This window comes from Ruditapes philippinarum, unplaced genomic scaffold, assembly GCF_026571515.1.
Source record: "Ruditapes philippinarum isolate M1 unplaced genomic scaffold, ASM2657151v2 ctg1593_1_1_1_1, whole genome shotgun sequence".
Lineage (NCBI taxonomy): Eukaryota > Metazoa > Mollusca > Bivalvia > Venerida > Veneridae > Ruditapes > Ruditapes philippinarum.
In genome coordinates this window covers 124,524-140,714 of record NW_026854843.1, presented here as the reverse complement: position 1 = coordinate 140,714, position 16,191 = coordinate 124,524, and the positions used below count along the sequence as shown (strand labels likewise).

The 16,191-nt window shown below is 34.4% G+C and overlaps 1 protein-coding gene across 1 annotated transcript in view; it reads right to left on the bottom strand.

Moving 5' to 3' along the window:
• Positions 1-1,088: 1,088 nt before the first annotated feature.
• LOC132741264 (adhesion G-protein coupled receptor V1-like) overlaps positions 1,089-16,191 on the bottom strand; it is a 124,502-nt gene continuing 109,399 nt past the window's right edge. Inside the window, exons 91-104 of the mRNA XM_060729396.1 lie at positions 15,770-15,943; positions 15,151-15,234; positions 14,732-14,795; positions 13,836-13,916; positions 12,873-12,976; positions 12,329-12,533; positions 11,564-11,668; positions 10,275-10,415; positions 9,538-9,619; positions 8,856-8,970; positions 6,218-6,375; positions 5,355-5,476; positions 4,322-4,540; positions 1,089-1,646 (exon numbers count right to left, since the gene is read on the bottom strand). Coding sequence (XP_060585379.1) covers positions 1,362-1,646; positions 4,322-4,540; positions 5,355-5,476; positions 6,218-6,375; positions 8,856-8,970; positions 9,538-9,619; positions 10,275-10,415; positions 11,564-11,668; positions 12,329-12,533; positions 12,873-12,976; positions 13,836-13,916; positions 14,732-14,795; positions 15,151-15,234; positions 15,770-15,943 — 1,939 coding nt within the window. The 3' untranslated portion in view covers positions 1,089-1,361. The remainder of the gene's footprint in view (positions 1,647-4,321; positions 4,541-5,354; positions 5,477-6,217; positions 6,376-8,855; positions 8,971-9,537; positions 9,620-10,274; positions 10,416-11,563; positions 11,669-12,328; positions 12,534-12,872; positions 12,977-13,835; positions 13,917-14,731; positions 14,796-15,150; positions 15,235-15,769; positions 15,944-16,191) is intronic.

Genomic DNA, 16,191 nt, shown 5'->3' with positions numbered 1-16,191 from the left:
TTCTAAGTTAAAAAGGGGCATAATTCTGCAAATATTGTAGGCAGAGCTCTCCAACTTGTCAATCTGATGTACATTGTTACTATATAAGTTTTGTAAGTTTCAATTGAATATCTCAAGCAATAATTGAGATATTTGACTTTACAAAAAACTTTAGGCAACGCAGACACCGGGGCAACTGCAATAGCTCTCCATACTCTGAATAGTCAAGCTAAAAATTCATAGTTATTTTACCAACTTTAGACCATCTCTAAAACAAGACAACCTCTGCAAAGCAACTCCCTTTGAGAGATAAATATTTTTGTTGTAGTAGAGCTGTGTTGCTATAGGGAAGTAAAATTTATAGTTAGAAGAATTAATACAGTTGTTATAAAGAGGTCAATGCTTTATAGAGGGTTGTTCTGCAAAGATTGCAGTGAATGATCGAAGATTTTTCAAAATGACTGGTTCACAGTACATTTTGACTGGTTCCCACTTCATATAATAATCAATGCAAATTAACCCAATCAGCAAAATGTAACAACAGGCTTATTTTAACATAAAAACAACGTTATTTTCACACTTTCTTACACATGTTAAAGGCACATTATACATAAGAAATCAATTTTTGAAAACAACAATTCTTAAGAAATGTCAAAATATGTTTTATAATGTACAGGAATATGTTTTTTTAAGGTAGCAAAAAAGTATTTTGACTTCCATATGAAAAAATTAATTCACTATAAATGAGTAATTTTTTGGGAAATTTAACAAGATACCAAATAAATGGAAAAATTTGGGAAATAAAAATGAAAGCATTTCTGAGGCATACTGGGCCTTTAACTTATTATATATAATTATATACTAGTACATTTCACAGAAAACACAATTATTTACAGTGATATTGAAGCAAAAACAAATGTTGCAAAATTAACTACACAAATTAATCCTGGGCACTTCTATGCATTAAATAAGACTGATCTCCTTTTATAAAAAGAAATAATAACTTAATAATTCCAAAAGAAAACACACAAAAAAACAACAGAAAACAAAACATTGTAATTTTATCAATAAATATGATTTCAAACATAGTTTTTACAGGTGTATTCACACAGTCTTTGGTGTCAATGTATTATAGAGAATAAAGAATCTCTGGCATAATTTTACACTGTGTTTCACTTGTCATCAGCTTCAATCAAAATTACCTCCCTTTATTTTACTCTCCTTCCAATATGGACATGATTATTCATAAAAATAACTGTACCAAAATGATAAATATGTGTATTTACGAATATAAAATAATCTCGTTTTGGCTCATGTCACATTTTTATGGATCATGTCACATTTTTGCAGATCATGTCACATTGATATGTCTATTTATATCTCTACAAATGTGTATCAGCTATATCTATCCGACGAAGCTCGTACTTATCAATATTACTCGACATTTCCGACGCCCTGTCACTATCGCCACTACCGTCACTTGGCGTAAAACTTCCGCCAGTTTTCAACGCGTATAATAAATCTTCAAAGTCTTTAGTATCTGAGATTGTATTCTGGTGGTACACTGGTGGTTCGATGTAGAGGTTACCTCCAGTAGGAAGAGTTCTCTTCACTTTCATAGTACTGCGAGTCGTTCTCGAAGCTGGAATAGAATCGCGTTCCCAACTCTGAAAAAGAAATCATAAAATCAGGTTTTTATTTTCTGTAATAAAGAAATTGACAATATGGTTTACAGAAAAAACAAGCAATTATCATAGTATTGCAAGCAATCCATAAGTCCCCTACCGGTTAGAACCCCATCAACATTCTGAAGGGCCATTGGCCATTCACTAATGTTTCAATTTTTCTCTATTTTAAGTAAATTTGTTGGAAAAGTTCTTTAAAAGTGATCACAGGAAACAGTTTTTATGAACAGACAGACAGACGGACTGAAGGACACTCTAAAGGTAATATTTGAAACATCTCTGTTACCAAAATATAACATTTTTAAAAGCAAAATTCTTAAAGAGGAGATAACTCTTGAATTAAAGATGCAATTTCATAAACATTTTCAGCTCTTTTTGACTAATCACAAATATTGTTATATTTGCCATGTTTTAAGCCTATTTGTTGCCAAGGCAACCAATATTTTTTTCAAAATAGGAAGAACAGATAAGACATGCATAATCTCAAGACTGCCATCTACCCATATGTCAAGTTTCATAAAAATATTTCCAGTACTTTTTGAGTTATCACTGGATTCAGTTTATGTGTAAAATTTGCCATTTTTTCAGTCTATGTGTTGCCATAGCAACCAGAGTTTTCAACATAGGAAGAAAAGAAAAAGACGTGCATAATCTCCAGACTGCCATCTACCCATATTACAAGTTTCATAAAAATATTTCCAGTACTTTTTGCGTTAACACTGGATCCAGCTAGTTTATGTGTAAAATTTGCCATATTTTCAGTCTATTTGTTGCCATAACAACCAGAATTTTCAACATAAGAAGAAAAAAAAGACGTGCATAATCTCCAGACTGCCATCTACCCATATTACAAGTTTCATAAAAATATTTTCAGTACTTTTTGCGTTATCACTGGATCCAGTTTATGTGTAAAATTTGCCATATTTTCAGCCTATTTGTTGATAGCAACCAGAATTTTCAACATAGGAAGAAAAGAAAAAGACGTGCATAATCTCCATACTGCCATCTATCCATATATCAAGTTTCATAAAAATATTTTTAGTACTTTTCAAGTTATCGTGGGATCCAGTTTTGTGGACGGACGGACTGACAGACAGACGGACGGAGGGTAAACCTAAAGTCCTCTCCGGTAAACCGGTAGGGGACTAAAAATGCTTTAAACTATTTTGATACAAATTTACAGTATTAAGTAAGATAATTTGTTTGAAATGTTTTCAAAGATTGCTTTTAAAGATTATCACAATTGCTGACCAAAACAAATCAGGGATGTCCACAAAATAATATGGCACCAGACTAAAAACCCAGGCTTCCACCCAGGGATCCAACATTAAAAATAATATTTAATTAAGATTATCTTTCAACTTTAATATTTTAATAATAAATTTGTTAATGAATAATCTTCAATGGTATAAATTTTCCATTAAATTAAAAAAGAAAATTTATGGCATTGAAAAATATTCAATATGCAGTGATTCTAATAGCTTGACTTTTTCATCAATATAGACGAGCTAAAAATGAAAAGGGGAGATCAATAAAATGAAATGATTTACAACATTGGTGACTGTAAATAACATTCAAAGCAAAGTAGCTAGGGAGCAGAAAATAAATAACAAATGAGCTGCGTCATGACAAAACCAACATAGTGCGATTGCGACCAGCATGGATCCAGACCAGCCTGCGCATCTGCGCAGTCTGATCAGGATCCATGCTGTTTGCTATCAGTTTCTCTACTTGTAGTAGGGTTGGTAAGCAAACAGCATGGATCCTGATCAGACTGCGCAGGCTGTCTGGATCCATGCTGGTCGCAATCGCACTATCCTGGTCTGGATCCATGCTTGTCGCAAACCCATTATGTTGGTTTTGTCATGGCGTGGCTCAAATCATGTAATACAAAATGTTATCTTTAACCCATTACCCGATGGAACTGAAATAATTTCTTCTTTGCCACCAATATAAGAGCCTTGCAGTCTAACAGATACTGTCGGTAGTTCAATTTTTGTTTTTTGATATTAAAATCCCTTAAACTTTAAACGTTAAAGTTCCAAATTTAAAGCAGGGTAAATCTGTTATATAAAATAAGCGGGTTAAGGCTGTTAAACAAGGCAGGAAAAGTTATTTTAACAAAGCAGACAACACATAAAGTTAATATAGACTATACTTACTTACCCAGTACATTACAAAGAGAAGCAAAATCATATTTTGCTAAGCCATGCAATAGTAAATAAGAATGACATTACACGCACATGCAGAAAGGAAAATGTACAAAAGGATAGCATACACAATGAATTATTTACTAGACAAACAGACCACTATTAACTATATAAATGCGGGAACTATCACCACAATAAATACAGGAAACAACATCACAATAAATCATGGAAGCACACCACAATATATAAACTGGGGACAGTTCACCAAAATTAATCTGGGAACCATTCACCACAATAAATAGGTAACCATTCACCACATTAAATAAGAGAACCATTCACCACAATAAATCAGGGAACCATTCACCACAATAAATAGAGAACCATTCACCACAATAGAGAACCATTCACCACAACAAATAGGGAACCATTCACCACAATAAATCTGGGAACCATTCACCACAATATATAAATCAGGGAACCATTCACCACAATACCAACTTTTCATACCTCATTTAGGAGAGAGGCTCGTGAACCTTTCAAACTTCCAACATCTAGTGTAGCCGGATGGAACTGGTACTGACCTGTACCGGGGTTTGGTGCAGTCTGTGTCTGACCAGGCTCAAACATGTGACCTGTCATTGAATAAGAACTGGCTCGCTGAGGTCCGAAACAATGTGCGAGGCACGGGTTCCTCAGTAGAGAATATAAGATTAACGCCATCAGACCCTGAAAGATTACAAATAAATTCATAGATTGTACACATGTGCATTCCTAACATATAGTGTGTGTATTCCCTAACATATAGTGTGTGTATTCCCTAACATATAGATTGTACACATTTGTATTCCCAAACATATAGATTGTACACATTTGTATTCCCAAACATATAGTGTGTGTATTCCCTAACATATAGTGTGTGTATTCCCTAACATATAGTGTGTGTATTCCCTAACATATAGTGTGTGTATTCCCTAACATATAGATTGTACACATTTGTATTCCCAAACATATAGTGTGTGTATTCCCTAACATATAGTGTGTGTATTCCCTAACATATAGTGTGTGTATTCCCTAACATATAGTGTGTGTATTCCCTAACATATAGTGTGTGTATTCCCTAACATATAGTGTGTGTATTCCCTAACATATAGATTGTACACATTTGTATTCCCAAACATATAGTGTGTGTATTCCCTAACATATAGATTGTACACACGTGTATTCCCTATCATATAAACAGATAAATAGTAATAACGGCTGTCTAAGCTTATAAAATACAGTGTCATTTTCCTAGACTTAGGTTTTTTCTCCTTACATTCCTACAGTCACACTTGAAGTAATAGATAATCACAGAATAAGTCCATAGGACACGGATTCTGTATACAGTTACAAAGCCCCCTTCTTATATCTTGAAGTGCATTTTAACAGTAGCATTCAGGAAAAGATTAAATCTGTATATACCTTCCCCTAAATGGGGGCATAAAAATACATTGCCATAAAAACAAATTTGACTCGGAATTACAAAAACTGCTCAAAGAACCTGTAATATGTTGAATATACAGAACATTATTAACATCCAGAGATGTCCGTAAACAAGGTGAAGTCCTCCCCACATCCATGTTATAATAATCACTGCCCAGAATAACAACAACGTTCGCACCTCTGAAATGTAGGTAAACAAAAATTTTATACACTTGCTTATGTAAGTATCAAGGACTTGGTGCAAAAAAATTGTAATATATGTTGCAGTTTGGATTGGAATATCCATGCCGAGGGGACCTTGCAATTGGGCAGTAATGAGGCTTGCCAAGTTACCGCTCTTGGGCAAGTTCCCAAGGGAGAGATATTTTAATCCGATACATATGTCAAATACTTTTTTCTTGTATATTCTACCATATGCCATTATATTTTAAATTCTTTACCCTCATAAAACAATTTTCCATGGAATTTATATCATTACACCCGTAACTATTTTCTTACAACAGCATATGAAATTACAACTTTATTCATAACAGTAAAATTATGTCATCCAAAGCATGCCACTTGTATAGCACGCAACTCATCTGGCATTCCTCATGCCAGATGAAATTTCAGGCATTGGGTAAAACTAACTGAAATGCCAGTCTGATATGCAAGAAAGAGTTTTCTGCTGCTTTAGATATCCTGGACAGACACAGCTAATTTAATCTCCTTTTACATAGGTCTATATCAAACATATGAACAGGATCCATGCTGTTCGCTTACAAACCCTGTAACAAGTACAGAAACTGATAGCGCACACCATGAATCCTGATCGGACTGCGTGGATGCACTTGCTGGTCTGGATCCATGCTGGTCGCAAACGCACTATGTTGATTTTGTCATGGCGCTGCTCATATATTTTTGCGAATGAATAACACCTACCACTGATATTATATCTTCCCCTGTATATATCATCGTAGGCCTGCCATTGTGGCGTCACCTGGAATGCCTTCACAAACACCACAGCAACCACAACCAGCATCAGTAACACTGGCAGGATCAAACCTCCTAGACCCGCATAGGGGTTCGTGATAAAACACCTATATATGAGGAAAAAAATCAATAGTTTTTTTTTCAATTTATAAATTATATTTGCAATAATTAAGATAAATTAGAAATTATTTGTATTAAATTATCCCATCAAATGTCAACCAATTTTCATATATCATTATTGAAGAAATGAATACATGGAATTATCTTAAACAAGATATGTTTGTAAAACATGTATGCCCCCTATCAGCAGCCAAATAGTCATGTGATAAGGTTATTATGCATGACTTCTGACCCAGTGATCAAGCAATTATTAAGGGTTATAAAGTATCTACTGGTCATGACCTTGACCTTTGACCTCTTGACCCAAAACTCAATAGGGGTCATCTGCTGGTCACGACCAATCATCATACAAAGTTTGAAGTTCCTAGGCCTAGGCGTTTTTAGTAAATTGATCAGAAACCGTTTTTACCTACTAGGTCAATGTGACCTTGACCTTTGACCCCTTGACCCCAAAAACAATAGGGGTCATCTGCTGGTCATGACCAATCACCATGCCTAGGTTGAAGTTCCTAGGCCTAAGGGTTCTCTTATTATTGATCGGAAACCGTTTTAACATACAAGGTCAATGTGACCTTGACCTTTGACCCCAAAATCAATAGGGGTCATCTGCTGGTCATGACCAATCACCATGCCAAGTTTGAAGTTCCTAGGCCGAAGCGTTCTTTAGTTATTGATCAGAAACGGTTTTTACTTACAAGGTCATTGTGACCTTGACCTTTGACCCCTTAATCCCAAAATCAATAGGAGTAATCTGCTGGTCATGACAAATCACCATACCAAGTTTGAAGTTCCTAGGCCTAAGTGTTCTTGAGTTATTGATCAGAAACCGTTTTTACTTAAAAGGTCAATGTGACCTTGACCTTTGACCCCTTCACCTAAAACTCAATAGGGGTCATCTGCTGGTCATGACCAATCATCACACAAAGGTTGAAGTTCCTAGGCCTAAGCGTTTTAAGTTAATTGATCGGATCAGTTTTTACCTACAAGGTCAATGTGACCTTGACCTTTGACCCCTTGACCCCAAAATCAATAGGTCATCTGCTGGTCATGACCAATCACCATACCAAGTTTGAAGTTCCTAGGCATAAGGGTTCTTAAGTTATTGATCGGAAAGCATTTTTACCTACAAGGTCAATGTGACCTTGCCCTTTAACCCCTTAACCCCAAAATCAATAAGGGTCATCTGCTGGTCATGACCAATCACCATACCAAGTTTGAAGTTCCTAGGCCTAAGGGTTCTTTAATTATTGATCGGAAACCGTTTTTACCTAAGAGGTCAATGTGACCTTGACCTTTGACCCCTTGACCCCAAAATCAATAGGGGTCATCTACTGATCATGACCAATCACCATCTCAAGTTTGAAGTCCCTAGGCCTAAGGGTTCTTTCATTATTGATCGGAAACCGTTTTTACCTACAAGGTCAATGTGACCTTGACCTTTGACCCCTTAACCCCAAAATCAATAGGGGTCATCTAATTGGTCATAACCAATCACCATACCAAGTTTGAAGTTCCTAGGCCTTAAGGTTCTTTAGTTATTGATTGGAAACCGTTTTCACCTACAAGGTCAATGTGACCTTGACCTTTGAACCCTTGACCCCAAAATCAATAGGGGTCATCTACTGATCATGACCAATCACCATACCAAGTTTGAAGTTCCTAGGCCTTAAGGTTCTTTAGTTATTGATCGGAAACCGTTTTTGCTTTCAAGGTCAATGTGACCTTGACCTTTGACCCCTTGACCCCAAAATCAATAGGGGTCATCTACTGGTCATGACCAATCACCATACCAAGTTTGAAGTTCCTAGGCCTTAAGGTTCTTTAGTTATTGATCGGAAACCGTTTTTGCTTTCAAGGTCAATGTGACCTTGACCTTTGACCCCTTGACCCCAAAATCAATAGGGGTCATCTACTGGTCATGACCAATCACCATACCAAGTTTGAAGTTCCTAGGCCTAAGGGTTCTTTAGTTATCACTCGGAAACCATTTGGTCTACGGACCGACGGACCGACAAGTGCAAAGCAATATACCCCCTTTTCTTCGAAATGGGGGCATAAAAAATTTTTTACTTCAGCGCAAAGATAAAGGTAACGTCTAAGTTCATGCCTCCAAGTCCAAGCTGTAAGAATAATGGGCCACATTATTTACCAAACCATGGTAATAATTATTATAGAATTGTATGTTACTAAAATCACAGACTTTGAATAAATTCAACTAATAATATAAACTGCTCAACAAAACAGGGCAAATCCAAGATTTGGAATGTGGCAAAAAGTCAGACAAATAATCTAAGGATTGCTGATTGCATCGCTTCAAACCCTGTCAGAGGCAAGTCATTGTTTCCTTGAGCAAGAAACCTTCATTCCTTAGTACTGGTTGGTCCAAAGAATGGATTCGAGAGTGTTTCAATAAATTTGTATAAACTAAAACAGACATAAATTTTAATTTCTACTAAAAAAAACTTACATTTGTCCATTATTGTTAACATCTCCGTATATGTAATCATATGGTAAATCATAAACATATCTGTAGAGGTTAAAGGTGACCACATAAAATACAGCAATTATAACCACTGGGATACCTGTAAATTAAAAATAATCACTTGTGACAATCAACCTTTAATTTCTTACAATGTAGAAATAACTTTTATAATTTGTTCACATTGCTTTGCTGACTTTACCAAGAATTTTTGGCTATATCCTGGAATAGACCCAGGGGGGCTAAACCAGGAGTATATATAAGGTTCATTCTGTTTTCTGTAGTTTATCATAAGTAAAGTTTTACTCCTGAAAAATACATTGGGGTCTAATCCAGAAGATTGCCAAATTTTTAAATGATGTTGTCCCCATAACAATTTTACATTGTTTTTTTTCTGATAAAATTTTCAAACATTATTTTTTCCATAAAATCCCTCATTGTGCAACACTCGATATTCACTTTTTTAAAATTTCATTAAAGAACAACAAATAAATTACCAGGGGAGGTAATAAGAGGTACAAACAAGAGTTATGCTCTCTTCCATTTGATAAAACTCAAATAACTTTTTATTTTTGACATTTAGCGAAATTGAGAAACAGCAATGGAATTTAAGGAAACAGAAGGTACTTGTTCATCAAATGATCTCAAACTTATAAAGTAAATGTCCTACCCCATCCAAGCAGGAAGAAAAGAACATATTTTCTGTCTGTATGTTCATCATTTAACACTAAAATCTTCCAGAAATTCAAAGCCTGAAAATAGAAGTAAAAGGTTAAGGTCATATAAAAATAACAAGGTTTAACTTACTGACAGAAGCATTGTTTTTTATCAGTGAAATCTTACACATTAATGAATATTATTATTAATTCTGTAAAATTCAACTTTATCAGTACCGTATTATCTGTGATTTTTTTAACAGTCTGAAGTCATATTAATAGTAATTTTTAAACAGCCTAAAGTATTATTAACCATGATTTTTTTTACAGCCTGAAGTCATACTTCATTTAATCTAACTCTAAGGTATTTACACTTTTCATTTTTCTTATTGAACATTGTAAGGAGGTGGCATCCCATACTTCAGAAAAAAAAGTGTACAATTTTTCCATGTCAGTGTGTTCTTTAAAATGTGACTAAGATCACATGATCAAGAAAAGTTATATGAGCCGCGCCATGACAAAACCAACATCGTGGGTTTGCGACCAGCATGAATCCAGACCAGCCTGCGCATCCACGCAGTCTGATCAGGATATATGCTGTTCATTTACCAACTCTATTAAACGTAGAGAAACTGATAGCGAACAGCATGGATCCTGATCAGACTGCGCGGTGCACAGGCTGGTCTGGATCCATGCTGGTCACAAACCCACGATGTTGGTTTTGTCGTGACACGGCTCATATATTGCCTACCTGAGTCATCATCCAGGAGAACTGACAGAGGAAGAAATAATGTAGAAATAATCCCATAACAATACATCTGTAGTTATCTTCCCCTACTGTATATACTATAATCTCATCCGGACTGAGATAGGCTGCCACCACATAACATATCTGAAATATACAAGTCACCACATAACATATCTGAAATAAACAAGCCACCACATAACATATCTGAAATCAACAAGCAATTATCAAAGTATTGCAAGCAATACAAAAGTCCCCTATCAATTTGAACCCCACAAGAAATATGTCAGCAACATTCTGAAGGTCCATTACCATTCAATCATGCCATTGTGGAATACATGAATGATCTCTTTAGTTCATAGTTTGTCTGTAAATTCTACTTTCATAGAAAGTTTCATAAAAATATTTTCAGTACTTTTTGAGTTATCACAGGATTCAATTTTTGAGAACAAATGGCGACAGACAGACGGATGGCAAACCCAATTTCCTCTCCGATTAAACTTGTATGGAACTTAAAAGAATCAATATTAAATTGTATATAGAATATTAAAATAGTAGTTTTACCGTATATCTATGATAAGTTAATGAACAGAATAGAAATCCATGTAACTGAAATGTATACTTTTTAATTTTTGAAGTTACATCAACATTGTAAACATACGACCAAGTTTCCTTGAAGAGCACAAGTGCCACTTTAGGCATGATTTCCGGCATGGGCGGGTACCAGAGTATAACCCAAGAATAATTGTAAATTAAATTTTCAGTTCTACCAGTAACAACTTACATAATGACATAAAAAGATGTATGTGGTAACATTTTTAAATTAATACATGTTTTGAGTATTTAAATATTATTAAAGGTCATTTTGTTATATTGTATTATTTCTTTAAAAACTGTATCAAAATTTTGATCATACTTTGTAAGCAAGTTGTGTACAAAACTGGAAGTTTCTGAAGAAAAAAGTACTACGAAGATTGATCAAAAAGTTCTCGGCCTGATGTACTTCCACTAGTCAGAGAACCCAACTAATGGTCTTACTTTTCAATATAATTACTCTCTACATCAATGCACTTTGCCCATTTGTGCTTGAAATTGTTTAACCCTTCAAAATAGAACTCTCTATTTTGGTCCTCAAAGAACTCATTGACCGCCTCCATGACAACTTCATTGCTTCAAAAACTTCTAACACGAAGCTTGATTTTCAGGTGTGAGGGTTTTGGAAACAGGTAGAAGTCAGAAGGGGCCAAGCCGCAATCAGTTGCAACAGCCATGAATGATAAAATTTGTTAACTTACTTGTGTTGCCATGGCTGCAAAGCACATGTGCATGAGGAGACTGGCACTAAACATGGCGCTCACAGAGCATATATGATGAGCTAAAATTGCTGCAAGTAAACCAGTCTGCAAAAAAACAACAACAACATAATAAACATGTACGATCATTTTTGTTGTGCAAAATGATTAAAAATGAAACGCTTTTCACTCACCGTCCTAAAAAATTGTGAAAAAATATTGTTTTCAATTCAACTCTTGAATATATTTCCTTATTATCCTTTGCAGAATTATCCAATTTAGGTGCATCATTTAATCTATGCAAAAAGTCAAATTTTAAGTTTCAAGGCTTTTTGATCTCTATGAAATTCCTTAAAAAGCTATGCACCCCACATAAAACATATCACATACCTATGCCGCTTTTGCAACTCCGCAAAAACGGTATTGCACAACCATGCATATATTTTGACGTGAAGTCATAAGCGTTATACAAACATAGCATTAAGATGCACTGAATCTTAGCTTTATACTATAGGCGCGTCAAAGAAAAATGTTACTTTTTCACTTTAAATAGTTTTTATTTAAGGTAATACTGTATGTGATAAATAGAATAGATTTGTGTAAGTTCATTGGTAAATTTATTTAACTTATTGAATAAAATAATATTTTGGTCGCCAGAGGCTCACATAACATAATTTTATTCAACTTATTTAATAAATTCAGTATTTAACCTACACTCATTCAATATCCTCTATTTAATGTCAGCAAACACTGAATATATTTTCTTACCATACAGATGAAACAGGAAACAAAAAACCAGACGGAATATCCCACAAGGCCGCGGTCAGATGTGGTTGCCATGACAGCATAATGAGTCAGGTGCTTGCAGGAACAATCAACGAAGTCATCAACACCAAGATTGAGGTCGTTCGTCACCTGACAGATGTCTTTGAGGTCGACCCATTGATTCAGACCCATGTTGTAGTACACACATCTTGAATACAAAATAAGAGAGCGATTAGTGATCACATGACTGTGTCGCCTGATGATAGCTACTGAATTCTGTACTGTGTGGCAGACGACATAAAAATCATTAACAGGCCAAAAAGCCTTTTTTTATTCAAGGGCAATAACTCAGCTGAAAATCATTCAACCGAAAAACCTGTTTAATATGCACAAGTACTTGAGGTACTTATCAATCCTGTAATTTTTCATTCAAATTGAATTAGTAGTTTAAGAGAAGTAGTCCAAACAAAACTTTAGAAAAAAAAACAAATCATTAAAGGACCCTTATATGTTTGTGTACCAGAAATAAGTAAAGCAAATGTCTTACTTAGCACGGCTGGTTGCAATACGTCTATCAGGACTGTGTATACGATAAGTCACCGGGTAATCTGAATATGTGGATTCACGTCCCTTCAGACCGAATGATATCACCTATAAAATAAAATACAATACATATATATAAAAAAATATCGTAAAAACCAACAGTGTCAGTGTAACTCTAAACCTGATTATAAAATAGTCCAAAGGCGACTTCCCAGCTTTACTGGTGGAGTAAAGCATCAGATGTCCCTCCGTGCATTATTTCTAGCACCAGAGGGCACCTGATTATAACCTCCAAGGACGTTCCATTTCTAAAAAAAAATGTTGTTTTGCTAGAAGTATAATAATAATAATGTAAAATTTATATTAGTCTATTTTACATATAAAACATATAGCGACATCCTCTTTCTTTACCAAGGATCAAACCAGCAACTAAAGCTCCGACATTTAAAACTTTTTGTAAACAATTACCAATTTGCTGAAAATCGAAACGATACAGTTTAAACGGTGGTACTTTTATGTACTATACTATGCCATGTATTCGAGCTGCCAAATGATGACTTACTTTTTATTGAATACATGTACAAATAAATAATGTCCAGGGCTCATTGCAAAGGCGATTATTGCACTGTGATGCTGTGTGGAGGGTTTGTTAACACCCATTTTCTGTTTTTTACTTTTGAATAAATCAGTTAGAATTGATAGAATTCATGATTACAGGCAATGATTAAAATATTTTGTAAAACAATATGGTTATTTAGTTTAAATAGTAAAAAATATCATAAATGTTAACCATGGGGGCAGATGGACTGAGAAGTTAAGCTGAGAAGGTATCACATGACTTAAAACTAAATCAATACAAAAGGCATAAATTACAAAATTTACAATGCACATATAATTCTAGTTTGACTTATATATAATCACATTACAATGTAAATATAATTTTAATTTGACTTGTATATAATTTTACCTTGCTACTAAGGAGCTGTCTGCTTGAACCCTTCTGGAACCACTGTTCACTACTGTACTCTATCATGTGGAAGTCTTCACACTGTAATCATTTGAATAATAACAGAGGTACAAACAGAATTCGGGGGTTTACCACAAAACCATACCAAGTCCATCTTTATTTCATATAAGTTACTGCAGTTTTTTGTTCAACCCTAAAGATGTACAATATAAGGCTAAGTAACGGACATAAGATATCGCCAATTCTCTTGTCACCTTTGTCAGTGGGATTTCAAATTTGGCGGGTATGTCATGTTGTATTATACTATATACATGTAGTTCTAGATTTCATTTCAGCCATTGTGTTTCAGTAAGTACTTTGGATTTTAATTTAAGATCATGATGACCAATGTTGAGACTTAATATCCCTGTTAAAACATATATTTTAGTTTTTACTGTTACAAATTTATATAAACGTGCAATTTAATTTTTAAGACAAATCAGTCACCGATTCAGTTACAAGATGAAGGAAATATGAAACAAATTCAAAATTCTGAAGGAAGTTCTGTTATATGTTATTAAAATGATATAAATCATTACTAGCAAACAATATAACAGTTGCTGCATGGCTGAGTGGTTAACGCATTGGGCTAGTAATCTAATGATCGCTAGGTGCATGGGTTCAAACCCCATCCGTGGCAAGTTGTTATTTTCTTGAGCAAGAAACTTTACACTCATTGCTCAGTACTGGTTTGTTTCAGGAACGGATTCGAAAGTGTCCCTATAAGCTTACAGCATCCTACACAATCAAACTAAAAAAAAAACAACATTATAACATTTTTTACAAGAGGTATTTCTTTGCTGTACAAGAAAGAATCTATACAGAATGGGCGATATTAATGATTTTATTTAGTTTACCTCGGAGTCTCGATTGTCCGGTACATTGGGAAGTTCTGGTGGTATGATAAATTTATCCTGTCTCCTGTAAAATTGTTGAAACAAAATTCTTTCATTCCATTCTTACAAAGCTTATTACCTTAAAAAGACTCGCATTTTTAATCTAGGCAATATCATTTCTCATTTTTAAGAGAATATTTCACTTTTAGAACAATCACAATGAAAGTGACCTGCACTGTCTGGGAATTGAACCGGAGTCCCTGGATTCACAATCAAAAGTTTTTCTACCTACTGAGCTAACCAGATGGCTTTTTCAAGCTTTCATCATATCATATTAAATGTTGAATAAACAATTTGGCAGAAATAAATAGTATTTAGTAATTTCCCATGGAAATAAACTCTGCTATTAATATAAAAAATATGGGAGTTTCAGAACTTACTGTCCAGCATATTGGAAACTTTTAATCTTCCCCAGCGGCCATCTTCCTGCTGCTATACTAGCGTGAGGACATTGTTTGGAATGTCTGAAATGTTATAAAATTATCCTGTTATCATTGTGCTGCTTTTTTTTTTTAAACCCATGACATTAGAGCAGCACACCTCCAAATTCATGCTAATTTTCATGATTTTTTTTTTTATAAATGTATCAAAAAGTAACATATTGTTAAGTGAACAAAGAAAATAAATTTTCATATTGCAAACAGCATTCACAACCTATGTAAATTACCAAAAAAAAGGAGGTCAAAATGTGCAAAAATAGCCCTAAATTGGCTAACTGCGTAAGTAACGCAGTAGAAATATGGTGATAAATACTGCATTGGTCATAAATCACATATAACATGGAAATTATTACTTTTATCTCGAATATTTTTTACTTGTCTTCAAAATCTCAGTACTTTTTAAATACAATGTATCTGTAATTACTAAAGAGGGTTTTCAAATTATTTTTTTTAACAATTTTATTATGTCTTTCAATAAATCTATTCATTTTTGGTTCTGTGAAAACATATATTTTTTTTTTCATTCATTTACATTTCATTTTATGAAAGTAAAAGAGACAAGGGATTTTTCGTTGGGTGGGGCGGTACGGGGAATTGACCCTGACCATCATGTACGCCACGTTTTTTCCCCTGTAAAGCAAGGTCCGGGGCGCCCTCTGGGGGCAAAAGCCTGTCGGGACTCAACAATTTACATAATAAATCTACCAACTGACCAATCAATGTTGTAGGAATTCTGAAAATTCAAAGAAGGATATTTATATGATAAAAATTTTAATAACAAATTTACAATACCGAACAATAATGTTCTTTCATCAATATATTTAATACTGATGTATCCGCTAGGTTATCAAAAGAGCTTTATTTTATTGGTGTGCTTAAATCAAAACTTAACAAAAATTGATGACAAGGACCTTTTTCAATTGTTCACAAATAACGTCCATTGACTTTTGTTACCATATTATGTTTATTTGCCCTGATATA